This window comes from Capra hircus, chromosome 14, assembly GCF_001704415.2.
Source record: "Capra hircus breed San Clemente chromosome 14, ASM170441v1, whole genome shotgun sequence".
NCBI classification, from domain to species: Eukaryota; Metazoa; Chordata; class Mammalia; order Artiodactyla; family Bovidae; genus Capra; species Capra hircus.
Genome location: NC_030821.1, coordinates 45156148 through 45180783, shown reverse-complemented (window position 1 = coordinate 45180783; position 24636 = coordinate 45156148). Strand labels below are relative to the sequence as shown.

Below are 24636 nucleotides of genomic sequence, written 5' to 3'. Positions count from 1 at the left end.
TAAAAGAGATTTTTTATCACTTCTGAAGTTAAATTAATGATAGAAATATTATTATGTCTGTTCTGGAAAAGTCCTGATAAGGGTCACTGAATATTGCTGATGATAGGTACAAAAAATTGAAAACTAAACCCTAACTCTAAGCAAAATCTGGAATATCCTGGCTTTTACCAGATGATTTGGTCAACATTTAGTGTAAAATACACTCTGAGGTCAGACATTTTGAAGTAGTATTTTAATCAAATTATAAGTGACATTAACTGGTTATGTTCTCTTTTTGTGGAGCTGGTGTTATTGATAGAAAGTACTTCGGGGTGGGGGGAGACATATTTCTTTTTATAATTGTTATTTTATATTATGCTATCAGATGTCAAAGATCAAATGGATAAATTAAATCCATATATAAACACAAACTGCTGCTGCTGCTGCTAAGTTGCTTCAGTTGTGCCCGACTCTGTGTGACCCCATAGATGGCAGCCCACCAGACTCCGCTGTCCCTGGGATTCTCCAGGCCAAGAACACTGGAGTGGGTTGCCATTTCCTTCTCCAAGGCATGAAAGTGAAAAGTGAAAAGTGAAAAGTGAAAGTGAAGTCGCTCAGTCGTGTCCGACTCTTAGCGACCCCATGGACTGCAGCCCACCAGGCTCTTCTGTCCATGGGATTTTCCAGGCAAGAGTACTGGAGTGGGATGCCATTGCCTTCTCCAAACACAAACTACATTTCTAGCAAATACCTTGCAACTGTGAAAGGGTGGAAGAGAAGGTAACGTGTGTCAGTGCAGATACACGTGGGTGGGAAGGCCTGAGGAGACGCCCACGCACATGTTCTCTGTGAAGCAGGAGACAGGATCATAGAGAGAAAGGGGCACTGCGGGAGGGAGGGAGGTTATAAATCTAAGGAAAGTGTACACAGGAAGGAAACAGTCTGGGAAAGAAAGAGCTCAACGATTAGAAGAATACAGATCCTCAGGCATTCGAGGGCTCAGCTGAAGTTGGTAACAATATATTTAGCACTTCATTCCTCCTTTTCTCTCCTTCCACTAACAACCAAAGTTATTTAAATATTAGGTTTTATTCCCTAAGCCTAATGTTTCTTCAACTGAATCCCAAGCCTGCTGCTCTCTGATTTCTATCTCAACACTAATGAAACTGCTTTTGTAAGGTTTCTGCTTTAACACGACAGAGTAAACATTAAGAGTAATCTCTTCTCTCTCCCCAAACAACTCTAAATTGATAATCCAATAATCCATAAACTCTCTCTCCTTCCCTCTGCCCCCAGCCTCCCCTGAATATGAAAGGAATCAAGAGAAGAGATAAGTCAAAATCTGTAACATGGAGAGTAGATTAATTATAACTAACTTAGCAGATGTGGGCCAGCTGAAACCTCACCTGCAGAGCTAGAAGCTAACAAAGAGCTTACAAAGAGTAAACTGATTTGTGCTTCAGGACCCCAGAAAGCCTCAGGAATCAGAAGCACACCTGGTACTTCTAAAGATGAATCCTGGAAGAGTATGAAAATAAAAAGATTGTTTGGAAGTCTTTCAAATGTTATGAAATTTCCAGGTCACTTCTGTGACCCCAAGGAGACAAATTTCCTAAAATGTTGCCTCTTCAGACACCAGGTACAGCTGAGGATGGGATGGATCTATATACCACACTGAAAATAGAGATGGATTCCAAAGGTACATCCTAGAAGATAAGATCCTCAGCTCCCTTTATCACTGGGCCTCTAAAGACAATAATCAGTCTCCCAATCCACAAGGAATGGTGAGCATAACACAGGGGACAGAATAAAACCTCAAAAAAGGGTTAAAAAAAAAAAGCTCTCAGAGAGACAGAAGTATTATACCCATTAAACAAGAACAAGAGGTTATAAAAAGGAAAATTCTGAGAATGAAGAATAGCTCTGGGAAATAAAAAATACAGTAGCCAAAGGAAATTATTTCAAAGAAGGACTGGAAGACAAAACTGAAGAAATCTCCAGTAAGCAGAACAAAAAGAGAAACAGAAAAGAAAAAAAGGAAGGAAGAAGCAAAAAATCACTCTTTAGACTAACCGGTATCCTAGAAAGAAGCAAGAGCAAAAATGGAAGGAAAGAAATCATCAGAGGAAAAATATAAAAGTTTCCCCACTTTTAAAGTACACGAATTTCTGGATTAAAACCCAAACACCCAAAAACAATTTATCAAAGAATACACAAATCCAGTCCAATCACTCAAGAAATTTCAGAACTTCTGAGAAAAGACGTGAGAAAAGCATCACGAGGGAGAGGAAATGTAAAAGTTTCATAAATTGGCTAAAGAATCTGAAGACTTTAGAATTTCAACAGTAATGCTGAGAGGCAGAAAACATTGGTACAATGCCTTCAAAACTGTGGAAAAAATATTTCCTATTTAGAATTATATCTCAGAAAAACTACCAATTAAGTGTGGGGGAAATATAAAGATATATCAGAACTACAAGGTCTCAAAAAACTGTATTACTCATGCATTCTCTATCAGGAAATGATGAAATCATGTACTCCATCAACACAAGAAAACAAATTAAGAACAAGGAAACTGTCCAGAAAGCAGGCAACTCAACAGAGAGAGGCAAAAGGAATTAAAAGGGAAATTGTGAAGAGAAGAACCAAAACACTGGGTCTTCAGCAGATCTATCAAACAAACAATCCAACACAGAAGAGGAAGATAAAGAACTCCAAGAAAGAAAAAATAAAGACACTAAACAGTACATGAAATGTTTACTTGGCAGAGGGTACAGGGATAAGTTAGAGAGACACAGAATACTATACATGTTGAGTAAGAAAACTAACTTTGGTTTTCAAAGCAGGAACTCGGATAACATCTAAAAAAAAAATCAAGAAACTGCAGTGTAAGTTACTAACAGTACAAAATAACAGAACAACTAAAACAGGTAGTAAGTGGCTGCCTCTGTAAAAAAGGTAACAGAAATGGGCAGTCCCAGGGCAGGACAGCATGGTTTTTTATTATAAATCTTGAGTCTTTATATCATTAATCTTGAATGAGTCTTGACTTCTTATACATATACGAGTATTACTTTGAACAATATATAATAATCAAATATAACAAAGAATGAAGCACATGCCAGTTATATCTTGATGTTATATCTTACAAGCTCAAAGTTGTAACTAAAAAACCCCATGTAATTGAAAAAAAACAAGATGCATGATCAGTATATTTTTTAAATAGTAAAGAGTGTTCTGCTCTTCCTTAGAATGTAGAAATGTAACAGTGACTCAGACAATGTAAGAAATCATAACTTTTCTCAAACCCATCAGAGATCTGAGATTGTAAAGCAAACAAATGACATGAATTCTAGAGAGTGACAAAGCCCTCTGAGGCGAGGTTCAGCTCACAAAATATTTCAACATTGGCAAAGAAGAAAGAGATAAATATTAAAAATATTGGTAAGAAGAAAGCAGATGAAATGTTAATGAATTCTTAAAGACTGTGAGGGTCAGCATAGCAGTTTAGAAAAATTAGGAGGAACTCCAGAGAGTTCTTTTCTATGGACTTCCTTTGGGAAGTCAGGACAACTGGAGATACAGCAGAGAACCAAAGAGCCCCACTCAGTGGTGCAGGTGTGAAGCAGAGAGAACAGCATAGAAATTTGCACACTCCTCTGGAGAAGGAAATGGCAACCCATTCCAGTACTCTTGCTTTGAAAATCCCATGGATGGAGAAGTGTTGTAGGCTACAGTCCATGGGGTTGTAAAGAGTCAGATACGACTGAGTGACTTCACTCACTAGACTCTTCTTTTACACAAAGCAAACAGCACAAGCTACAAGAGAAAAGGGAGAAACAAATCCTGTCTGCCTCTGAGATAAGGCAAGAAATTTTATTGCTCCAAAAGCTAAGGCAAAGACTCACTGTTTCTGCAAAAAGATTAGAAGCAAAAGTTACCTGCTCCCAGGAAAAAAAGAAGTGGGTGAAAACCTTGAGAGCGAATCCCTGCACCAATATAAAGCAGATTTCTGAAAATGCTGGGAAGGGGCTGGAAAACTCTACTGCAGCTAAGACAACCTATAGTTCAAAAGTAAAGTTTGGCTATCATGGAGAAGGAGGTAGAAACATTAGGAAAAAACCCACTTCTGAGACTCAGGCACACAGAGTTTGAAGAATGAAGCTGTACAAGAAAATTAAGAACTATGCTTCTATATCCAACATACGCCTACAACCAAATAATAAGCAACAGCAACTGACTACGAAGCATAGAGATATCCCTCACCTCATGGCATAGCAAAGAGAGGACTGATGAAACCAGAGGATGGTGCAGAAAAATTGAGGAAAATCTTCCCAAAACCTCACCCCACACAAAACAAAGACAGTGGCAAACCAAAGCTGAAGGAATCTGAAGTTAATAGTGACTGTGGAAACAAAATACCCAAAATGAGCTTAACTACCAACTAGATTGATGCCACCCTCCATGTTAACAGTCTGACAGAAAAAGAGACATGCCTGTTTCTTAACATAAGTGCTACTTAACTCTGCCTTTACTGCTTCTCAATACACAATGTCCACTGTTCATTCAAACACTATAAGCCACCCAAAATTGCAAAAATAAATATGTCAAATGATAAAGAAGTCAATAAAAGGGAGGCTCACGGGTGGTGGTAGTCATGGGAGAGATATACATATACTTATAGCTGATTTATGTTGTTATATAGCAGAAACAAATACAACATTGTAAAGCAATTACCCTCTGATTAAAAACAAATAAATGAAAATTAAAAATAAGAAAACAAGTCAATAAAACAGAGCCCAGAGATGACCCAAGTGCTAGAGCAACTCTAAGAAATAAGTTTTATATTATCTATGATTAACAGGATAAAAGATCTAATGAAAAAGGCAGACAACATGCATGAATATTTGGAAAATTTCATTAGAAAAACAGAAACCTTATAAGAAAAGCATATGGATATCCTAGGGGGAAAATACAACAGATTAAAATTAATATTGATAACATTATTAACAGATGGACACACCTGAAGAAATAAGTCAGTAATATGACAGATAAATTAACAGAAATTACTCAAACTGAGACACACAAAAAAACGGAGTGAAAAATAAAAGGGAACAAAAAATCTGGATCCATACGACAATACTAATGGTCTAACATATATATAACCGTAAACTCCCAAGGAGAGAGAAAACAAGGAAGAAATATCTGAAAAGGAAGATAATAGCTGAAAAATTAACAAAAATTTTTTAAAAAACAACAAATCACAGATCCAATATATTCATATTCATTAAGCAGAAAAAATACAAAAAGGAGAAGAAAGGGAGGAGGAAGAGGAAGAAAATGAAGAGACAGGGAGAAAAAGAAAAGGAAGGAGGAGAGGGAAGAAGAGGAGAAAGAAGGGAAAGAATCAAATTTAGATACATCACAGTTACACTGCTAAACTAATAAAAAAAGGACATTTCTGAAGGCCTTTAGAGGAAGAAAGCATATCAAGATGAAAAAGAAGATAATTAGAGCAGACTTCATATAAAAGGCTACGCAAATCAGAAGACAATGGAATGAGATCTCTGAAAGTGCTGAAAGAAACAGAAAAACTCAGAATCCTATACCCACACAAAAGTAACTTCTAAAATGAATACAAAATAAATTTCTCATCAAACAAAAGTTGACAGAAACCACTGCCAGCAGACCTGCTAATACAAGTAGTATTAAAGGAAGTTCTACAAATAGGAGTATAATACCAGAAAGAAATCTGGATCTAAACAAATGAAGAGTATTGAAAACGGTAAAAATGAGGTTAAATGTATTTTCTGTGATTCTAATCGCTTCATGGGAAATAGATGGGGAAAAAGTGGAAACAGTGGCAGACTTTTTTTGGGCTCCAAAATCACTGCAGATGGTGACTGCAGCCATGAAATTAAAAGACTCCTTGGAAGAAAAGCCATGACCAACCTAGATAGCATATTCAAAAGCAGAGACATTACTTTGCCGACTAAGGTCCGTCTAGTCAAGGCTATGGTTTTTCCAGTAGTCATGTATGGATGTGAGAGTTGGACTGTGAAGAAGGCTGAGCACCGAAGAATTGATGCTTTTGAACTGTGGTGTTGGAGAAGACTGTTGAGAGTCCCCTGGACTGCAAGGAGATCAGTCCCTGGGATTTCTTGAGAAGGAATGATGCTAACACTGAAACTCCAGTACTTTGGCCACCTCATGCAAAGAGTTGACTCATTGGAAAAGACTTTGATGCTGGGAGGGATTTGGGGCAGGAGGAGGAGAGGATGACAGAGGATGAGATGGCTGGATGGCATCACTGACTCGATGGACGTGAATCTGAGTGAACTCCGGGAGTTGGTGATGGACAGGTTGGCCTGGCGTGCTGTGATTCATGGGGTCAAAAAGAGTCGGGCATGACTGAGCAACTGAACTAACTAACTAACTAACCACATAGAGAGAAAACTGGCTATATAAAGCGAAATTAGTAACAATGAATTATGGGTTTTATACATATAAAGATAAGTAAAATGTACAACTACATGAGAGGTCAAAGAGAAAAAAGCGAACAAAGAATAAATAGAATAAATAGAAACAATTAGAAAAATGATAAGTTTAAATCCAACCACACCAAAAGCTACAATAAGGACAAATGGTCTGATCACTCCCAACTAAAGGTAGAGATTGTCAAAGGGTATTTTTAAAAGCAAGAGTCAATTATATGTTTTCTAAAAGAAACCAATTTAAACACAAAGACACTGATAGGCTAAAAATAAAATGGTGGGAGGAAAATACCCCATGCAAACCCTAAAAAAAATAAAACTGAAGTGACTATATTAATATCAAAAAGAATTCAGAACAAGGAATATTACCAGGGATGGAAAGAAAATCACATAATAATAAAGTTGTAAAGTCATCAAAAAGATATAACAATCCTAAATGTATATGTATATAACAACATAGCTTCAAAGTACATAAAACTGATAAAATTGAAAGTAGTCAAATTTATAGTTGGTGACATTAGCACTTGATAAAAGAAGTAAACAAAATCAGAAGAGACATAGGACTTGAATGAAGAAACCAAAGGGAAATTAGAACACATTTTGATGAAATGAAGTAAAAACTCAGCTTCTCAAAATTTGTGGGCCAGGGCTAAACCAGTACTTAAAGAGAAATATATATCACTAAATTCTCAGATCCACAGCTTAAGCTTCTGGCTTACAAAAGTAGAAAAAGAACAGAAAATTAAACCCAAAGCAAATAAACAAAGGATAAAATAAAGAACAGAAATCAGTAATACTGAAAACAGAATAACAGGGAAAAAAATCAATGAAATCACAATCTTGTTTTTTGAAAATGATAAAAAAAAATTTACAAACCCCTAGCTAGATTCATCAGGATAAAAAAAGAGGAAACAATTATCAATATCAGAAATGGGAGAGAAAATATCATTACAGATGCTATAGCCATTAAAAGAATAACAAAGGAATCCTATGAACAATTTTATACCATTAAATTCAGCTTAGAGGAGATGGACAGACCCTTGAAAGATTCAAACTGCCAAAGCTCGCTCGGCAGTAGGTAATCTCAGTAGTCTTATACCTATTTTTACATCAATTTATACTTAAAGCCTTCTTACATAAAAAATTATAAACCCCGATGGCTCCACCAGTAAATTTTACTCAACGATTAATGAAGGAAGAATACCAAACTCTCTGAGATGATGAAAGAAAAGGAGATACTTCCAAACTTACTATATGAGTCTAGCACTACCCCCGATAATGATACTAAAACCAGTATTTCTACCTCAGATTATGAAAACTTTCTGGAAATGGATAGTAGAGATAGTTGTAGAACACTGTAAACGTACTTAATGCCACTGAATTGTACACTAAAAATGGTTAAAATGGTGATTTTTTGCTGTGTATGTATATACAGGTATTTCACACTTTTCAAAAGTTTATGTCACTTTGCTTTTATGAAAGACATGCACCTGTTTTTGCTAACTAAAAGAAATCCAAAGAGGATTTTCACTTTTATGGAAAAACAAAAAATGCCATTCAGTGTTTTACTTCGCAGCTAGCCATTACTGAGGCAGCACCCACCAAGAGCAGTGAGAGTGGCAACTACACTCAGTATCTCAGCATCCAGTCACCACAGCTTTGAACCGTGTGTGAGAATCTGTGTTCTGTCTGGATTTATTTTGTGCATTCATTAGCAAGATGGGTCCTAAGGCAATTGCTTCTTTATTTCAGGCCATTTTGGCTTACAAAAGGTTTCACAGGCATTGCTTTACTTTCAGATAGTGGGGGAAACCTGTATCACATAAATTTTAAAAATCCATCAATTAAAAAAAATTCACCATATCCACAAACTAAACAGAAAAAATCATGTCAATATCAACAGATGCAGAGAAAACATTTGGCAAAATTCAACATTCACGGATAATTATGGGGGGGAAACTTCTCAACAAAGCAGGAACACTAGGAACTATTAACCTGATGTAGAGCTGTATAAAAAACCTACAAGCATCATGTTATATAATAGCAAAAGACTGAACAATTTCCTTGTAAGATTGGGAACAAAGTCAAGATACCTGTTTTTCTGTTTCAACAATCAACCTTCTATTCAACACTGAATGGGATGTTTCACTCAAGGCAATAAAGCAGGACAAATAAATAAAACCATACAGATTAGCAAGAAAAAAATAAACTGTCTTTATTAACAGATAACACAATCATCAATGCAGAAAATTGCAAAAATCTATAAGTCAGTTCAGCAAGGTCATAGGATGCAAAGTCAATATATAAAGACAACTGTATTTCTATATGCTAGAAAAGAAGAATTAGAAACTGAAATTAAAAACCAATGCCATTACCAATAGCACCCACAAACATGAAACATTTAGGGATAAACATAAAAAATGCGGAAGATGTTTCCATAAAAAAGTACAAACACTGCTGGGTTATATTTCAAAAAACCTAAATAACGAGAGCAAGATCTTGTTCAAAGGTTGGAAGACTCAATATTTTGAAGATATATTAATAAATGCAAACATGATCTATGTAATATTCAACATAATCCCAAAGAAAAATTCCAAATGGATATTTTTTTGGTAGAAATTGATTTAAAATTTTATTATGAAAATATAAAGATTAGCCAAAACAATTTTTTAAAAGTAGAACAAAGATGAAGTTCTTTATCTGATCTCAAACCTTATCCAAAAAAGGCACACTCTATATACAGTTGTACAGTTGAAGAATAGACAGACATACAGATTAACAAGCAGAAAATCTAGAAACAGATCCACACATAAGTGGTCAACTCATTTTCAACAAAGGTCTAACTCAATGGAAAAAGCATTAATCTTTTAAACAAATGGTGTTTGAACAACTGGACAACATATGCAAAAAAGGAGAAGAGAAGACAGAGAGTGAGAAACAGGAATCCTTTATCTGATAAGGCACTGGCATCCAAAATATATAAAGAACTTTTAGAACTCAATAATAAGGAAGTAAACCATCCAATTTTTTAAAAGACAAAAATTCTGAACAGATACTTCAAAGAAGAGATAGGAGTGTGAAATAAATATATGATGAACTAGTCAGCATTATTAACTAGGGAAAATGGAAATTAAATCCAATAAAACAACATTAATACCTAATACCATCATCAAAGCTATAAAAACCGACAATACCAAGAGCTAGAGCAGATGTGGAATAAGCAGAAATCTCAAACATTGCTTGTGGAAATGAAAATGGTACCTGAAAATGGTACCACCTCTCTGGAAAACATCTTCAGTTTCTAAACAAGTGGCCTGTGCACTATTATATGAATATGTACCTAACAGGCTATATTAGAGAATATATACAATCAAGATTTGTACATGAGTGTTTACAACCACTGTATTTACAATAGCCTCAAACTGAAAACCTAAATGTTGGTAAAGAATAAAACAATAACAAACAGAAAAGATACATGATAACACATGATAAACAAATGATAAATGCAACAACATTGATGAATCTCAGCAATAAGGGTTGACACAAACGGCTACATAATGTACCATTCAATTTATTCAACATTCTGGAAAAGGCAAAACTATAGAGACAGAAATCAGAAATCAGCGTTTGTCAGGAGCTGAGGAAAAGGAAAGACATTTACTATAAAATGGCATTAAGAAACTGGGGTAACAGTAATGTTATAAATCTTAATTGTGATATGGTCATATACACACACTTGTCAAAATTCATTAAGCTGCAATTCACTAAATCTTAATGTTTTTAAAGTGGAGATATATTAGTGCATACATACAGAATATCTTTGTGAGGACATTTATCTTCTTTTTTTTTTAATCCTTATACAAGATTCACTATATTCAGACACTATTCTAAATGATGTACAAACATTAACCAACATGGGAGACACCTTTAGGAAGAGACCTAGTCTGAGGGTCTCAGGATAAATGAGGCTAATTTTTTCTTCACTGTTCACTCTTTTGCACTTTTAAATTCTTCCATGGACAGAGGAGCATGGCAGGCTATAGTCTCTGAGATCACAAGAGTCAGAAACAACTTAGCAACTAAACCACCACCACCATCACCACTCAATTATGTATATATCTTGATTATTTTTTTTAAAAGCCAATTTTTTAAAAGCTACTTTTAAAGATTTTTTTTAATAATTGCTTTTGTCACATTCTCAAAAGATCTTATTGCAAATCAAGGTATTAACTAACTCCTCTTACTTGATCTTTACAGCATACAACTACCGGTTTTTTTATTTTTGGCCAAGCCATGTAGCTTGTGGGAATCTTAGTTCCCTGACCAAGGAATGAACCCAGGGCCAGGCCAGTGAAAGCACCAAGTCCTAAACACTGGACCGCCAAGGAAGTACCAGGCACCTCCTCCGTAAAGTCTCTTGCTCCTCTCTTTTTTACAGGTATTCTTCCTTTCTGTATTCTCCATGCATTGTATCTGCTACTGAAATCTTAACACATACACTTAAGCAGGGCTGGTGTCTTTTCCGTCTCCTCTCTATACCACTGCCCTAGTTGAGACCCTCAGAATCTTTCACCTGAACAATTCTGCTAGCACTGGCCTCCCTGCCTTCAGTCCTGTCCTGCCCGTATCCATTCACAACATTACTTGTAGGACTGGCCTATGTAGAAAGCAAACCAGATCATGTCACTTTCAAGCGCAAATCTCAAATTAATAATTCAAAAGCACATTACTTCACATAAAAATAGTCATCTCAGCTACTCCTGACTTTCCAGACTCATCTTCACATATCTAGAATTTTAATTATACTGTTTCGTGATGTAAGCTCCTCACCCCTAACACTTACTGGTCAGTTTCATGAGTGCAGGGACCAAGTTCCAGTCATCTTATCTTCAGTTTTAAGTGTCTGGCATTTAGTGGGTGTGATGATTAATTTTATGTGTCAGCTTGTCTGGGCTAGGTACTCAGATATTTGGTCCAACGTTATTCTGGGTGTTTCTGTGAGGGTGTTTTTGGAAGAGATTTACATTTAAATCACTGAACTCTAAAGAGTAAAAAAAATGACTCTCTAGAATGTGGGTGGGCGTTGTCAGTTGAAGGCCTGCCTAGGCAAAGGCTGACCTTCCCTGGAACGAGAGGCAGCTTGCCAGTCAATGGCCTCCAGACTCTGCAGCTCCTTCCTGAGTCTCCAGCCTGCTGGCATCCCCAGCAAATTCTGGAGTAGCCAAGCATCCAAAACTTCATGGGTCGATTCCTTAAAATAAGTCTGTGTGATACACACACACACACACACACATACACACACACACACACACGCACACTCCCTGTGGGACTCTATTCCTCTGGAGAACCCTAACTAATAACACAGTGGGTATGCAAAAATATGTTTTTCTAATTAATGAAATTAATGCCAGTGTTTTGTTCTGTTTTATTTTCATTTAACTTACAAATAAAGGTCTACGAGGAGGTTTATTCTGACATATTTTTATAAATCACTTACCAGTTTTAAGTCAATATAAATGTGTTAAGTTAAAACAACATATACACAATGTAAGAACTACAGAAACTTGAACACGTGTTAGGTTTCATGTTACAAATACTTTTAAAAGAAGAAAACACATTTACTAGCCAGGTTATAAAAACAGAACTGAAATCTCCAGTGATATCACACAGATAAATAATTTTTAATCACTCAAAATAACTGCCTAGATATTTACAGTACCTTAAAAAGTGTATCTAAGTATTTTTTAATAGATAATTTCATTTTTACTCCAAAGTTCACAAAGGTGTTCCTGCAGAAACTGAAAATATCCCTGAAATAGAATCTGTATGTGAGAAAATGGCATGGAAAAAACCGTACTGCTTATGACAGAAATAATTATTAAGCTTGTTTTGGGAATGTTCATACAAATGAAGTGTTTAATAAAAATAATTTCTACATATGTATAGATAAAATGATAATTGAATACAAAGTGAAATGAAGTCAGTTCCTGCTAAGTTAACTGCCAAGTCCTGAACTCAAGGTTCTCAGCTTCTCTTGCAATACAGGCAGGTGTTAATGATGTCATTACCTGCTGCAGAAGAAATAGGGGACCATGAACACAAGTCTTGGCAGAAAATAAACACCCTAGAGTTTACCTTTAATTTAAAGTAAACAGAAAAATCAGTTTATAGAGTCTATCCTATATAGCTCCTGCCCTAAAGGGATAACTCAGGATCTTTACTTCCAGGGTTTTCAGCTGTATTCCAGAAATAAAGGCTAACAACCTCCATTCTTAAAAAACATAAATTAAAAAACTGGGTATATAAAGCAAAAATCATTAGTCAGTAAGGTAAAACTTACTACATTGGTATTAATATTATATAAAATATATACAATTATACAGCAAATTTTTAGTATTTTCTAATTGTAAGATTATAATATTTTATCGTGACCCCTAAACAGTGGTTATTTTGCATCAGGAGAATCTGTATCTTTAAAGATATGAAGATAAGAGTACCAACTTGGAAAAGTTAAAACTTGACATCTACTTTATACTAGTTAAGACAGTACTAAGAGTCAAGGAGCACTGGAACAGAACTTGCTCATTATTTTTATATTCTGACAGGACAGAACTTATCTGTGTAATTTAACTCTCACCTTGTCAAGTTGATCTTGAAGACTAGTGGATGCTTTATAACCAAGTTGTAACAGCATAGCTTCCGCAGCATTTTTTTTGGCTATCTTTTTATTAGGTCCTGTTCCAGTAGCAACTTCATTCCCTACCTTGACCTGGTAAGAACAAAGTAAGAAATGTAATGACAGCTGCTTTGGTAACAAACATTAACATCACAAAGCAATGTGTTCTGCTCTCTAGCATTCAAAAATATAAAGGTCAGTCCATAATAAAATAGCAATTAAGATCCCTTTTATATTACATATATACATATAAATTCATACACAGAGAAAAGTATGGAAATCGGGCCCTCAAAATGTCAATGGGGGTTATATCAGGACGACAGAATCTTCATTTCAGTTCAGTTCAGTTGCTCAGTCGTGTCCAACTCTTTGCGACCCTATGAACTGCAGCACACCAGGCTTCCCTCTCCATCACCAACTCCCGAAGCTTGCTCAAACTCATGTCCATCAAGTTGGTGATGTTATCCAACCAACAGTCTTAGAACATTTTTATTTCCTTACATATTTCTATATTCTTTAATTTTTAAACAATAAACTTATTTATGTAAGCAGAAAAATAAATTCACATTGTAGAGAGTTGATTATGACTACATTTAGTATTCTTCACTTGAATTAATAAACTAAAAAGGCTAAAATTCACATTGCTGCCATTTAAAATAATGTTAAAATGCACAGAAAACCTGAATACCCATTTCTCCAAAGAGGATATGGAGATGATCAACAGGCACATGAAAAGATGTTCAGCACTGCTAATCATGAGGGAAATGCAAATTTAAAAAACCATGAGATATTACCTCAAACCTGTCAGAACGGCTATCATCACAAATATCCCAAATAACTAATGCCAGCAAGGATGGGGACAAAAGAGAACCCTTGTACACTGCTGGTGAGAATGCAAATTGGTGTAGCCACTATGGAACACAATGCGGCAGTTTCTCCAAACAACTAAAAACAGAATGGGGGGAGGGATAAATTGGGAGAATGGAATAGAGATATATGCACTACTGGTGTGATCACTAATCTAGAGCCAGACATCCTGGAATGTGAAGTCAAGTGGGCCTTGGAAAACATCGCTACAAACAAAGCTAGTGGAGGTGATGGCATTCCAGTTGAGCTATTTCAAATCCTCAAAGATGATGCTGTGAAGGTGCGCACTCAATATGCCAGCAAATTTGGAAAACTCAGCAGTGGCCACAGGACTGGAAAAGGTCAGTTTTCATTCAAATCCCAAAGAAAGGCAATGCCAAAGAATGCTCAAACTACCACACAATTGCACTCATCTCACATGCTAGTAAAGTAATGCTCAAAATTCTTCAAGCCAGGCTTCAGCAATACGTGAACCGTGAACTTCCTGATGTTCAAGCTGGTTTTAGAAAAGGCAGAGGAACCAGAGATCAAATTGCCAACATCCACGGGATCATGGAAAAAGCAAGAGAGTTCCAGAAAAACATCCATTTCTGCTTTATTGACTATGCCAAAGCCTTTGACTGTGTGGATCACAATCAACTGTGCACAATTCTGAAAGAGATGGGAATACCAGACCACCTGACCTGCCTCTTGAGAAACCTGTATGCAACAGGTCAGGAAGCAACAGTTAGAACTGGACATGGAACAACAGACTGGTTCCAAATAGGAAAAGGAGTACGTCAAGGTGTATATTGTCACCCTGCTTATTTAGCTTCTATGCAGAGTACATCATGAGAAACGCTGGACTGGAAGAAACAAGCTGGAATCAAGATTGCCGGGAGAAACATCAATAACCTCAGATACGCAGATGACACCACCCTTATGGCAGAAAGTGAAGAGGAGCTAAAAAGCCTCTTGATGAAAGTGAAAGAAGAGAGTGAAAAAGTTGGCTTAAAGCTCAACATTCAGAAAACGAAGATCATGGCATCCGGTCCCATCACTTCATGGGAAATGGATGGGGAAACAGTGGAAACAGTGTCAGACTTTATTTTTTTGGGCTCCACAATCACTGCAGATGGTGACTGCAGCCAAGAAATTAAAAGACGCTTACTTCTTGGAAGAAAAGTTATGACCAACCTAGATAGCATATTCAAAAGCAGAGACATTACTTTGCCAACTAAAGTCCTTCTAGTCAAGGCTATGGTGTTTCCAGTGGTCATGTATGGATGTGAGAGTTGGACTGTGAAGAAAGCTGAGCGCCGAAGAATTGATGGTTTTGAAGTGTGGTGTTGGAGAAGACTCTTGAGAGTCCCTTGGACTGCAAGGAGATCCAACCAGTCCATTCTGAAGGAGATCAGCCCTGGGATTTCTTTGGAAGGAATGATGCTGAAGGTGAAACTCCAGTACTCTGGCCACCTCATGTGAAGAGTTGACTCACCGGAAAAGACTCTGATGCTGGGAGGGATTGGGGGCAGGAGGAAAAGGGGACAACAGAGGATGAGATGGCTGGATGGCATCACTGGACGTGAGTCTGAGTGAACTCCGGGAGTTGGTGATGGACAGGTTGGCCTGGTGTGCTGCGATTCATGGGGTCGCAAAGAGTCAGACACGACTGAGCGACTGAACTGAACTGATACATAAAATAGGTCACTAATGAGGACCTATTTTATAACACAGGGAACTCGACTCAATACTCATACCTATGTAGGAAAAGAACCTTAAAAAGAGTAAATATATGTATATGTATGCTTCCCAGGTGGCCCAGTGGTGAAGAATCTGCCTGCAAGGTAGCAAACGCAGGTTTGATCCCTGTGTCAGGAAGATCCCCTGGAGAAGGAAATGGCAAACCACTCCAGTATTCTTGCCTGGAGAATCCCATGACAGAGAAGCCTGCTGGCTACAGTCCATGGGGTCACAAAAGAGTCAGACATAACCTAGCGACTAAACAACAACATGAATATGTATAACTGATTCATTTTGCCGTACACTTAAAACTAATACAATACTGTAAAACAATTATATTCCAGTAAAAATCATTAAAAAAAAAAGGAACTACCATATGTCCCAGCAATTCCACTCCTGGGTATGTATCTAAAAAAACCAGAAACACTAATTCAAGAAGATACACACACCTCAACGTTCACAGCAGCATTGTTTACAACTGCCAAGATAAGACGCAACCTCAGCGTCTATCAACAGATGAATGGATAAAGAAGATGTGGTAATTATATACACAGTGGAATACTACACAGTCATAAAAAGAATGAAATTTTGCCATCTGAAACAACATGGATGAACTTGAAGGCTATTACACTAAGTGAAATAAGTCAGAGAAATACAAATACTGTATGATGTCACTTATACATAGAATCTAAAAATACAACAAACTAGTAAATATAAAAAAAGAAAAGAAACAGACTTACAGATATAGAAAACAAACTAGTAGTTACCAGTGGGGAGAGGGAAGCAGGGAGGGGCACTATAGAGGCAGGGGATTAAAAGGTGCAAACTAGTATATATAAAATAAGCTATAAGGATATACTATAAAGCAAAGACCATATAGCCAATACTTCACAGTAACTATAAATGGAGTATAACCTTTAAAAATTATAAATTATTATACTGTACTCTTGTAACATATACTATTGTACATCAACTATATATCAATAAAAAAATCTTTAATCCAAAAAAAATAAATTTAAAAAACTATATAGTTTCTGAAGAGAACGTATAAAGATTAATACAATACTGTGGTTAAAAACAAAGACTTCTGAGTCAGATTTGGGTATGAGATCCAACTCCATTATTTCCCATGAACTGATTCAAATTATTTAATATCTCTAAGCCCCAGTTTTTTCATTAGTAAAAGAGGGGTAATACAATGACCTAACAGTGTTACTCTGAAAATTAAACAAGAAAATGTATGTAAACTACAGTGTGCATTACAGCGTAATTGCTCAATAAATGTTAGCTTTTTATCATTAGAACTATCCCACAGTTCTCTTTTGTGAGCAAGAGGCACACATGTACGTGCATCCACACATTTAAATATACATCAGCCATCTTATATCCACATGCACATTTCCTGAGCTGGGTAATGATTTTTTAGTCATGTATATGCTGAGATAATACAAATATAAAAATCAAATCAGAAAACAAAAAAGGAAAAAAATTACATGGAGAAACAGATAATACACAGTGAAAGTGGCATTTATTTTTACAGATTGTTCTCAGTCAGTGATAGAAGGAGCAGACAAGAAGATAATCACAATTTTGGTAATTAAACCATGTAATCTAAATAATCTATGGGCAAAGAAGACATCTCACTGGAAATATTTTAAATAAGTAATAATGGAAATACAATATGTCAAAACTTGAAAGATGCAGCTAAAGAGGGTTTAGAAGAAAACATATAAGCCATAAAAGCTTAGAGAAAGGCAGAAGAGTAATGAGCTAACCATTCATCTCAAGTAGTTACTAACAGCAAAATAAATCCAAAGAAACAGATCATCAGAAACAAGAGCAAAAATTTAGGAAATATAAAACAAAGTACAACAGAGAAGTTCAAAAAGCCAAAAGCTGGTTCCCTGAAAAAATTAATACAGTGATAAACCAAAGGTGAGACTGATCAAGAAAAAATAAGACACAATTAAGAATGAGGATGGGAGATTATGAACCTTCTGTAGCATTACAAAATAATAAGGGGTACTGAATGATTCAGCTAACATTTTTTATTATTTAAATAAAATGGAAAAATTTCTAGACAATACACATTTCCAATACTGGTACAGAATAAACCCCTAACTATATAAATCTATAACTACAAAAGAAGTTAAAACCACAATTAAAAACTTTTTCACAATGAAAACTTCTGAGAGCTCTTCTAGCAAGCTCTCCCTGATATTTAAGGAAGAATAATGCTACTCTTACAAAAATGTATCCAAGAATAAAAAAAAAAGAGGAATCCATCCCCAATTATTCAGTGAAGCATCACTTTGGTTTCAAAATCCAACAAGAAAAGTGTAAGAAAAAAAATTTAAAGACCAGTTTCATTCATGAATATAAATGCTAGTTTAAACCATGTAATAGTGCACTGAACAAAGCAATGTGGAAAAAAAAAGAAAATAATGACTAAGTTTATTTCAAAGATGTTAAGGTAGGTCTAACATTTAGAATTCAATCAATCAATGTTATCTGCTATATTAATCAGTTAAGGAGACAAATCATATGATCACCCACATAAACTGAACAAAAGCATTTGTGAGAACTCAATGTTCATTCATACTGAGTGAGTGAGTGAAGTCGTTCAGTCGTGTCTGACTCTTTGCAACCCCATGGACTGCTGTAGCCCACCAGTCTCCTCAGTCCATGGAATTCTCCAGGCAAGAATACTGGAGTGGGTTGCCATTTCCTTCTCCAGGGGATCTTCCCAACCCAGGGATTGAACCCAGGTCTCCCGCATTGCAGGCAGACACTTTAACCTCTGAGCCACCAGGGAAGCCCTCATTCATATTACTCAGCCACAAAAAGGAACGCATTTGAGTCAGTCCTAATGAGGTGGATGAACCTAGAGCCTATTATACAGAGTGAAGTAAATCAGAAAGAGAAAAACAAATTAACACACATATATATAGGATCTAGAAAGATGGTAATGATGAACCTATTTGCAGAGCACCGGTAGAGACACAGACATAGAGAAGAGACTTAAGGACATGGCTGGGGTGGGGGAAGGAAGGAGAGGGTGGGACATATGGAGAGAGCAATATGGAAACATACATTACCATATGTAAAATAGAGAGCCAATGGGAATTCGCTGTATGACTCAGGGAATTCAGACTGTGGCTCTGTGACAACCTAGAGGGATGGGATGGGTAGGGAGGTGGCAGGCGTGTTCCAGTGGGAGGGCACATAGATAAACCTATGGTTGATTCATGTTGATGTTTGGTAGAAATCGACATACTACTGTAAAGCAATTATTCTTCAATTAAAAATAAATGAATTAAAAAAAATTTTTTTAGGGCTCTCTTAACAGCTATCAGAAATTTTATAGTTCTAATCTGTGCAATGTTTTTGAAACACTTCATTTTGCTTTTTCTGCTGAAACCACATTATAACAAATCAACAGTGGTCTTATGGACCCCCACTTAGAAGCACGATCTAGTGCCTGGAGTTGGGTGAACGTGCACCACCTTCCGTATCTGTTGGCCTGCTCCTGACCCGAACAGCAGGCCCTACATACAAAGTCTTCAAGTCCCTGGCTAGAGCCAGCCTCTGCTACCTATTGTTTTTTCCAGTGCTTGGTGTGTTCCCTGGCTTCACAAGACCCTGTGCTGTTGCTGGAAAACTTGAAGCTGGAAAGATGCCAGAAGCTTCTGCTACTGCTACTGCTCTGAGGGTCAAGAGACTTGCCAAAGTAAATGGCAGTGAAAGATAATGGAGAAGCAAAAAAATGTTTCAACTGTTTTCAGAAGCTATCTACCTCTTCTCATTCAAATCTTCGGCTCCTTCATCCTTAAATCTCAGTTATTGCCCAAACCTGAGGCCCTCTGCCTCTAGTTTCCTGTTCTTGGGACGGGGGTTCCCATCACAGCATTCATTTTAGATCTGAGTCTGCTGGCTTTCCGTCTGACCTACTCTGACACCTGAAGACTTACTTCCAGAAGTGCTTCCAGATTCATTTTTCCTATTCACCCACCCCTTGCCTAACACGAGCTTTAATAGTTCCATGGTTCAATAGCTTGTGAGTAGCTGGTTACCCCAGAGTTATTTGTTAGGACTGAAAAAGACCACTGTGCTAAAGGACTTTGGTTCCCTGCCAGCACTTACAATGAGCACTCAAAAAAAAAAAAAAAAAAAATCACTTCATTATAAAAGTCAGTAAGCATGTAAATAGGCTTCCATGGTGGCTGAGCGGTATAAAGAATCCACCTGCCAATGAAGGAGCCACAGCTTCAATCCCTGGTTCATGAAGATACCCTGGGGAAGGAAATGGCAACCCACTCCAGTATTCTTGCCTAGGAAATTCCATGGAGAGAGGAGTCTGGTGGGCTATAGTCCATGAGGTTGCAAAAGAGTCAGACATGACTTAGTGACTAAGTAACGATAAAGCATGTAAGTAAACCTCCAAAAGTCATCTTCCTAGAAAGCTTCCAAGATTTATGACTACTGTAAGATTTTTACATTAAAATGTAAATTTTTCTGCAAAGAAGCTCAATTATTTTACTACACAATGAACTTATGATGACTAGATTTTTGTCTTTAAACAAATCAATTAAATCCTCTGGACTTCACTGGCTGTCCAGGGGTTAAGACTCTGCACTACCACACTGGGGGGCATGGCTTTGATCCCTGGTCAGGAAACTAAGATCCCACATGCTATACAATGCAGTCTCCTCCCCGACAAAAATTCAAGATACTATTGTTTTAAATAATAAATTAATTCATTAATGAAGTTTTCAAAAAACTAACAAGAAGTCTGGTAAAACAGCATTTACCAAAAAATTAATGAAATTTCCTTAATATACATTTTTTAAAACCTGCAGTCTTAAAAAAAAAAACCAAACCTGAGATCTTAATCACAGATAGGTAGAAAAATTAACATATGATACAAATAATAAAATGTGCTGATACACAATTAATTTAGTTATCAATATTTTCTCTTTGAAAAATTGAAATACCCCTTTCCAAAAAAGGAAAAAATTTGCTCTGGACCTAAATGTCCAAATAGTGTCACTGGAAATTTTCCTTTACCTAGTAATCAATACAAGTAACGACATCCATTTTATAACACACATTTATTTGTGGGGTTTTTCTGGTGATAGACAAATATAGCATATTATCTTTAGATCGTTTACTTCCACATTCAATAATAATGATTCCATTATAACAAATGATAACATTGTTCAAGCAGTTTATACAAATCCCTTTACTTTGATGAAGTTACAGCAACACTGTAATGAATCCACTGGGGCTTTCAGAAGAAGGAAAAAACAGTATGAATTCAGTGTGAAAACATTTAAAAGCACAGCCAAATGTTCCTGTTTGACTAGAATGTTTATGAATACCCATAAAATGGAAGCTGGCCTAAGATATTCTAAATTCCTCTTTCAAAAGGGGTACTCGGTATATTCCACAGGAAAGGAATTGTTTAATAAAGTCAAAGCCAGTTTTTATTTGTAATACAGGTCTAAAATGTGTGTGTGTGGGGGGGGGTGGATCTTTTTTCCCTCAAGTTTTAGAGTTCAAAAAAATACTTTCTAGAACTCCTCAAAGTTAAGAATGTAAAAAGAAAAATGGTGCACATACTTTACAAAGTAAAAAAATACTATAACAACACTGCTCTGGGTCCTAATGACATCTAGAAAACCATACGTTTAGTAACCACAGCAGAATCCCTCCTCTTTGGACATCTAAGTTAACAACCATGGTTTACTTGTAACTACAACGTAAGTTTATATCTCCAACAAACGTCAAACATACTAGCTCTCAGTCAAGCAGGCAACAAATATACCTCACAGGTTTATAAGATTCTACTATATACATACCACTATATTGGGTACTGTGAGATAAAGGAACATGGAGGTTATAAATTAGGAAGGAAGGTAAAACTTTGACATGCACAAGAAGTTAGTCAACATGAGATATTATGCTTGAGTCAAGATGTCTGCCACACGGTCAGCACTTAATTAACATCTATTGATTGTAACTGGGTTATATTAAACGTGAGATCCACAGGTTTGACTGGAAAAGCTTCTCTGACAAGCCTGCTGTCGCTCAGTAGTGACTTCTGACTCTTTGCAACCCCATGGACTCTAGCCTGCCAGGCTCCTCTGTTCATGGAGTTCTCCAGGCAAGAATACTGGAGTGGGTAGCCATTCCCCTGTCAACCCAGGAATTGAACTGGGGTCTCCTGAATTGCAGGCAGATTCTTTACCAGCTGAGCTACCAGGGAAGCCCATAACCTAACAAAAACTGTTGGGACCATAAATAGAATTTAATATAGACTGGGTGCTAGAGGATTCTAATTAACCATACCTAATATAAGAAAAAAATCTTCACTGTTGTTTTTGGATGATGGGCATAGTCCCCAAGAGGCCATTATGCTCTTCCATTATACTGTCCTTTATTGTGTACTATTAAACATATCCATCCATCTTTGAATATGCTTGAAATTTTCATAATAAAAATGAAAGGTTTCTATGATACTGAGACTTGAGTTGGTAAATGAAGATGGACAGGTAGGATTTAAAAAGGAGGGCATTTTAGGCATTTGACCTCACTCCCAGTCCCCACCCATAGACCAATACACCAGCAACCACTCTTCAAGTTTCCAGGCTGTACAAAGCAGCACTTAAATCTCTCAGCAACTCAGAGCCCCTCTGTGTTCACCAAAGTTAGGCAGCCAGCTAACCCTCTTTTCTCAATTTCTCTAATGACCTGAAAGCTCATGCTCTTGGCCCTGTTTCACCTACTACCTCCATCCTTCTAAATTATGTTTCTAATTCCATCTGTCTTTTATTCCCAGTAGTTAACAGACTCCAGCTGCAAATTGCAACACATTAAGTTAGAGATAGGCGTTCTCAATGAAGAACTCTGGGTGAGCTCATGGTCCCTTTGAAACCTCACACTCTCCAGTCTGACATGTCCTTGACACTTGAATGTTCCAACCAAGTTGGTAGATGGATCTGGAGGGAATGAACACTTTAAGTGTAAACAGTTTTATCTTCTACTATTAATTCCTAGTCTTCCGTCCCACCATATCTCTATTCTAGCCTCAGGATTTCTAAATGTTTTCAGTAGTTTAAAAAAAAATCTTTTCATATAAAAGTGAGACATACTTGCATCACAAATTCCCGGCGTCGAGGCATTCCTCTTTCTGAAAGCAAAACGTAATCTGGCTCCTTTTCCTTTTTGGCCTGTTGAATCTGAGCCAGGCGGCTAATGGGGTTCATTCCTTGACCATATTCTGGTCCAGCCTAAAAAATAATTGAAGAAAAAAATTTCAAAATATGAAACATGCTTGTAAAACTTCTTACTGGATCCTTAAAGAAACCATGGTTTTTACCTCCTCCCCTGCACCCCAAAACTGTGACTGGAGGATATAAATGAAAATCAAGACAGTTCATAAAGGAAAATCATAAAGTTAATCTGAAAGTAGAGTTTCTAGAGGATTTAGGGCTCACAGGTATTATTGGTAAGTTGGGTCAACTATCCTTTTAAACTCTTTAATACAGTAGGAGTTGTTTCACAACTTGTATTCATCAAAAAACACCAAAAAGAAAGAAGCTATCAACTGAGAAGAGATATTTGCAATATATATAACTAAAAAAAGATGTATCCAGTATCCAAAATATATATTTTAAAACACCTAAAACTTATTAAGAAAAAGACAATCTAAAAAAATTGAACAAATGAGATGAACAGATATTTAACAGAAGAAAAAAACATAAAAAGATAATTCATCTCATTAAGATTCAAAATGCATATTAAAACCATAGTGAGGTACTATTTCACACTTATCAATTTAGTAAAAATTAAGAAGTCTGACAATACCAACTAGTGAAGATGGGGAGTAACAAAAACTTATACAGTGCTGATCTTAATATAAATTGGGAAACAATTTGTCAATGTCTAGTAAAGCCCATGATCCATTCTCAGTAGTCTATTCATCTAAAACACTGTTACCCAAATGTGCCAGTTCATTTGTATAGGAATATCCACAGCTGCATTATTTAAAATAGCAAAAAAGAAAAACTAAAATAACCTTATGGCATGTTCATACAGTGAAAAGGCATACAGCAGTGAAAATTAAGATTTAAGTACTGCTACCTGCATCAAGATGAATGACTTTAAGAAAAAAAATGTTAAGTGGCAAGAACAAGCACAGAACAATATATAAAGTATGATATAATTTATATATACTCCATTAAAACTATAAAACACTGGTGAAATTAAATAAGGTCTCAATAGGTGGACAGACACACATTAATGGAGCGACAGATCCAATAGTTTTAAAAAGTCAATTGTCTTCCAACTGATCTACCAATTCTCTGCAATCCCAATCAAAACCCCAGCATGCTCTTTTTGGGTAATAATTAATAAGCCAGTGTTTAAAATTCACGTGGAAATGCAAAGGGAAAATAATCAAAACACCTTGAAAAAAAGAACAAAGTTGGAGGAATCCAAATACCTGATTTCAAGATTTATTATAAAGCTATAATAATCAGGTCAGTATGTGTGGTACCAGAACTTCCTGGTGGTCCAGTGGTTAACAATCTGCCTTGCACTGCGGAGGATGCAGGTTCAATCCCTGGTCGGGGAACTAATATCCCATATGTCACAGGGCAACTAAGCCTGTGCACTACAACCAGAGTCCATGCACTGCAACAAAACAGCTCGCATGATGCAACAAAGATTCAGTGTGCTACAACTAAGATCTGACACAGCCAAAAAAAAAAAAAGACAGTATGTGTAGAACTGGCATAAAGAGAGAGAAAGAAATCACTGAAACAGAAGGCAACCCGAAATAGAGCCATACACACACGGCCGACAAGGGTGCAAAAGCCATTCAGTGGAGAAAGA

The 24636-nt window shown here is 36.5% G+C and overlaps 1 protein-coding gene across 15 annotated transcripts in view; it reads right to left on the bottom strand.

The window, feature by feature from the left end:
• Nucleotides 1-24636, bottom strand: part of STAU2 (staufen double-stranded RNA binding protein 2) — a 313509-nt gene that overhangs the window by 174337 nt on the left and 114536 nt on the right. For all 15 annotated transcript variants that reach the window (XM_018058416.1, XM_018058411.1, XM_018058409.1 and 12 more), the window contains 2 exons: nucleotides 22893-23030; nucleotides 13111-13242 (listed from right to left, as the gene is read on the bottom strand). In XM_018058416.1, the coding sequence (XP_017913905.1) occupies nucleotides 13111-13242; nucleotides 22893-23030 (270 nt within the window). The remainder of the gene's footprint in view (nucleotides 1-13110; nucleotides 13243-22892; nucleotides 23031-24636) is intronic.